Genomic DNA, 5,273 nt, shown 5'->3' on the forward strand with positions numbered 1-5,273 from the left:
ATATTATTCTTATAATATATTAATAAACCATAATATCTTCTCTCACTTTCTTAAATAACCTTGTCAAGTTGCTTTGGTGAAGGCAACCCAAAAGGACCATGCACAACCGGGTCAAGTACATACCAAATATAGTTACGGGCTTAGACACTAATCCAACAGTTTCCTGGTCTTCTGCTAAAGCTGAGTACAGGTCAATGGCAAGCACAATTAGTGAACTCTTATAACTTCGTTGGTTGCTCTCTGATTTAGAAGCACCTCAGTTAGAACTAACTCCTCTTTACTGTGATAATCAGGCCACTCGTCATATTGCCAACAATCTAGTTTTCCATGAATGAACAAAGCATGTTGAAATGGATTGCTACTTTGTCCATGAGCGTGTGGAGTCCAAAGAAATTGCCCCTTGTGCGATCGTTACCACCAATCAATTGATAGATATTTTTACCAAACCTCTTAGAACTACATGTTTTTGTTTCTTACTTGACAAGATGGGTGTTCAAGATCTTCACGCTTTATCTTGAGGGGGAGTAAAGAAGATTGATTTTGATTTGGTTTCTTTATTCTATATTTTCTATTGATCTAGTTTCCTTTTTTTTTTCTTGCTATTCAAGCAATATTCCTATATACATTTTCTATGGTTCTTCAATCATAATAAAACATCAGGAATGCAATTCTTCTTGTTAACCTTTCTTGTTTTCTTTAGTGACCACCTCTCAACAACAACCATCGAAAACCTCCGCCCACCCTTCTCATTCTCGTTTTCCTCCCATGTAATCAACTCCATCATGTTCTTCCTTCAAATTTGAGACACTAGATGCAAGATCTGAGACAACGTTGGTGATCTCAACCATCACTACTTACCATCTACACCTTCTTTTCTGATGATGCACAAATACTAATGCAAAATGGATTAGTTCGTTGGGGGTGGATTTGGGTTATCGGAAGGTGACTCGAGAACCAATGATGGGTAAGAAGGTGATCGTCTGTGACACCACTTCTTCACATCATCACTGTGCTCCTGCACGCCATTGTCTCTAGGGAAAAAAATGGTGGACTAGAGGGTTGCAAATCTGGATGTGGAATGGCAACTTAATAGGGAGTTGATGTTCTCCGAAAGAAGATGTCGACAAATGGTGGCATGTTAGATGACATTGGTTGCCGGAGGTGGTGGTTTTAAGTAACACCGGTGAGATGTGAGTAAATGAGAGATAAGTGGGGCTAGTTAATCGTGTGAGATTGTCTAGGCTTTTATTATTATTATTATTATTATTATTATTATTATTATTATTATTATTATTTTCAAATATGGTTCCCGTAATAATAATAAAAGACAACATAGAAAAGAGGAGTAATCTGGTTATTGAGTAAATTACATGAATAGTCTCTATGGTTTGGGGTAATTTGCACGTTTGGTCCCTAACTTATTTTTTAATTCGGAAGGTTGTTACTGTTTGTTTTTGTTGCACGTTTGGTCCCTATCTTAATTAAAAAGACTATTTTGCCCTTAATTTTTAATTTATTTAAATAAGATGATGTAGGTAAGGTAAGGTAAGGTAAGGTAAGGTGAAGTGGAGGTGATGTTGGATGTGTGGTTATTTAAATAAATTAAAATATCAATGTCAAAATATCTTTTTTTTAGATAAAACAAGAACCAAACACAAAACAAACAGTAAAGATCTTTCGAGTTAAAAAATAAGTTAGGACCAAACGTACAAATTACTCTAAACTATAAGAACCATTCGTTTAATTTACTCTAATTATTTTACCTATTAAGAATAGGGATATTTATGTCATTTCACATGTGTTGAAGAGTAACACTCCCATAGGTGTTACCAAAATCCTCCACTGGAACACATGTGTTACCAAAATCTCCCATAAGGATCAGTGATATTACTTTCCAAAAGTAAAAATAAAAAATATTATAACCAGTAAACCTCTTACTCATTACTCATGTTATTATGACGATTTTGCAAAGTTGAAGTGACAACCTATTTAAACCAAGAATTCGCGGGGGAAATAAAGTAACTTGGCCAGGGGTCAGCCACAGCCTCATAGCTTCATTCCCACCACTCAAATCAAACCCTCTGCAACTCCAAAGCCCTAAATCAATAAAAAAAATTCTCTTTACCTTAACATCTTTTGTCATTTTGATGAAGTCGCAAAAGGTTTAATCTCTACAACTTAGCCTTTTTCCTTTTCCTTCTCGATTTCACCAGATTTAATGTCGTCTTCATGTGCTTCGGTGCCGTATCCAGTAAGAACCGAGTGCCCTACCGCTAACAAATTCAGTTCCATCGTCAAAGTTCATCCTTATAGTGAGTTTTCGATCTAATTTCAACTCATTCTCTACTAGTAATTTACTTTACATTGACGCTAATTGGTATTATTGATCGACTGTTCTCTGTTTGTGGTAGGAAATAAATGTGGTTTGAGTAGGAGAGATTTTGCTACGAAAGGAATTGTTGCAGCTGGAGCTTCGGTGATCCCGTCTACTTTGCTATCTCAATCTGCTCAAGGTTGATTTCTTATTTCTCTTGCTTTAGGGTTTTAATTTAATTTTCGAATGGCCAATGGAAATTGTTAGGGTTTTAAGTGATTGAAGCATGTCTGATCACAAATTTGGCTCCATTAGTGTTATTAGTTTCTTCATTTTGATGTAGCTTCGTATTTACTATAATTCTATTGGGTTTTTTTCAATAGGTCTAGAGAGATTACCTTTCAAGAACGATGGATATAACTTTTGGACATGGAGAGGTCACAAAATACATTATGTTGAAGAAGGAGAAGGTTTCCCCATTGTTCTCATCCATGGTTTTGGTGCTTCAGCTTTCCATTGGAGGTCCCTTTCTATTACTCTATTTTTTTTTTACCAACATTTCCTTTTATTATTGTTTGCAACTGTTTCCTTTTCCTCTTTCTCTATGTATTTTGAAGGTCCCTTTCTATTATACAAGAAAATCCTTGTTCTATAATTTATAATTTCTCATATATCTATAGGTACAATATACCTGAATTAGCTAAAAAGTACAAAGTGTATGCTGTGGACTTACTTGGCTTTGGGTGGAGTGAAAAAGCACTTGTTGATTATGATGCATTAGTGTGGAGAGATCAAGTTGCTGATTTCTTGAAGGAGATAGTGAAAGAACCAACTATATTGGTTGGAAATAGGTAATGAATTAATGATCTTGCGATTTTTATTTTCGATTTAGTGGTTGTGTATACATATTATTATGAAAATTAGAAGATCATTGATTTATAAATTTGGAAACTTTTATTAGTCTTGGAGGATTTACAGCTTTGGTGGCAGCAGAAGCAATGAAAGAGCAAGTTGTTGGGATTGTGTTACTGAACTCTGCAGGACAATTTGGAAGCCCAAATGATGAAGAAAATGAGGCTCAAGAATCCCCTTTTCAGAAATTTCTCATAAAGCCATTGAAGGAAATTTTTCAACGTGTGGTTCTTGGATTCTTGTTTTGGCAAGCTAAGCAACCAGCTCGTGTTGAATCTGTCTTGAAAAGTGTAAGTTAAATTTTACTACTTTAATAATTATTTAACTTTATTTTATAATAAGACAAAACTTCAACAATGGTCCCTGTGGTTTTCAAAAATATCAAGTTTAATCCCTAAGTTCAAAAAACCTCACAGATGGTCCGTGTGGTTTCAAAACTTTTAACATTTGGTCCTTCCGGCTCACTCTGTCAGCATTTCACCGTTAAGTGAGGGGTCTTTTCGTCATTTCAATACCCAGGGACCATTTATGAGGTTTTCTCTTATTATCAATACCCCTCACTTAACGGTGAAATGACGAAAATACCCCTCACTTAGATGGTCTCTGGGTATTGAAATGACGAAAATACCCCTCACTTAACGGTGAAATGCTGACGGAGTGAGCCGGAAGGACCAAATGTTAAAAGTTTTGAAACCACACGGACCATCTGTGAGGTTTTTTGAACTTAGGGATTAAACTTGATATTTTTGAAAACCACAGGGACCATTTTTGAAGTTTTGTCTTATAATAATTATAGTTAGAACTTAGATGCAAGAAATAGCAGTGTGCTTTCATTGAATTCTTTATTATATTAAATCATACTGCTTTTATTTTGCTTCTGTAAGAATCATGTTAGATACACTTAAGTATATCTTCATTTACTATACTAATGAAAAATATTAAATTTAAAATTTCAGGTATATAAAAATACTTCAAATGTTGATGATTATCTAATCCAATCAATCACCAGACCAGCAGATGATCCAAATGCTGGAGAAGTCTATTACAGGTTTTTTCTTTTTCCTTTTTGTAAAAAGAATTGATAAAAAAAAAAAATTAAAATAGTTTCGTAACTAAATCGATAAAATGGTGAAAATACATTTTGTTTTTTCTATATATCAAAACCAGATAACCAAGAAATATATATTTTTAAATAATTAGAAAAGTATAAAACCAACTAAATCGATAAAGTAGTGAAAATACAACTGCTTTTCAAATGGTGAAAATACATTTTGTTTTTTATATATTAAAAAACCAAAGAACCGAGAAAAATAATATTTTTAAGCAGTAAAAAAAGTAATAATAATTTAATCGGTATCTAAAATAGTTAACCAGCTAAATCGATAAAATAGTGAAAAAGTAGAACTGTTAGTTTTACAGTGCAATCTATCTAATTTACAGATTAATGACACGATTCATGTCAAATCAAAGAAAATACACACTCGACAGTGTGTTGAGCAAACTATCGTGCCCATTATTGTTAGTGTGGGGTGATTTAGACCCGTGGGTGGGGCCCGCAAAGGCTCTTCGGATCAAAGAGTTTTACCCGAACACATCTATTGTAAACTTACAAGCCGGGCATTGTCCACATGATGAAGTTCCCGAACTTGTCAATAAGGCCTTGGTTGATTGGCTAGCAACTCTACCATCCACATCCACATCAACCACCCCTCAAATTTTATAAACTTTTTTGTGAAATTTGTAATTATATACAACATGTATGTATAATTTAATCACATATTTTCATGAAATATTTTATAAAATTTCGATACTTTGATTAGGGTATTTTTAGTTGGATTTATGGGAAGTTGTGGGATTCCAAAACTTGCATTAAGCGTACACCGTTTGTTATGGACGAAACGTGACTTTTTACTGTATTGGACTGCGACTGTAAATGGGGAAGATTTTTAATTTTTTGTCCCGTTCAAAAAAGCTGGACAAAACATAAATGCCCTCGTCCTCATCGTCGAAAATAGAGAGTAGGCTTTACAGAGTTTACAGTTAGATT

The 5,273-nt window shown here is 34.2% G+C and overlaps 1 protein-coding gene across 1 annotated transcript; it reads left to right on the plus strand.

Annotated features, from left to right (window-relative positions):
- Positions 1-2,032: 2,032 nt before the first annotated feature.
- On the plus strand, positions 2,033-5,045 carry LOC111899163 (pheophytinase, chloroplastic). Its single transcript, XM_023895046.3, has 7 exons — positions 2,033-2,312; positions 2,412-2,513; positions 2,698-2,836; positions 2,995-3,165; positions 3,276-3,516; positions 4,183-4,274; positions 4,667-5,045. The coding sequence occupies exons 1-7, from the start codon at positions 2,219-2,221 to the stop codon at positions 4,947-4,949; spliced, it is 1,122 nt and encodes a 373-aa protein (XP_023750814.1). The 5' UTR covers positions 2,033-2,218; the 3' UTR covers positions 4,950-5,045.
- The last annotated feature ends 228 nt before the right edge of the window (positions 5,046-5,273 follow it).

This window comes from Lactuca sativa, chromosome 4 (assembly GCF_002870075.4).
Source record: "Lactuca sativa cultivar Salinas chromosome 4, Lsat_Salinas_v11, whole genome shotgun sequence".
NCBI classification, from domain to species: domain Eukaryota; kingdom Viridiplantae; phylum Streptophyta; class Magnoliopsida; order Asterales; family Asteraceae; genus Lactuca; species Lactuca sativa.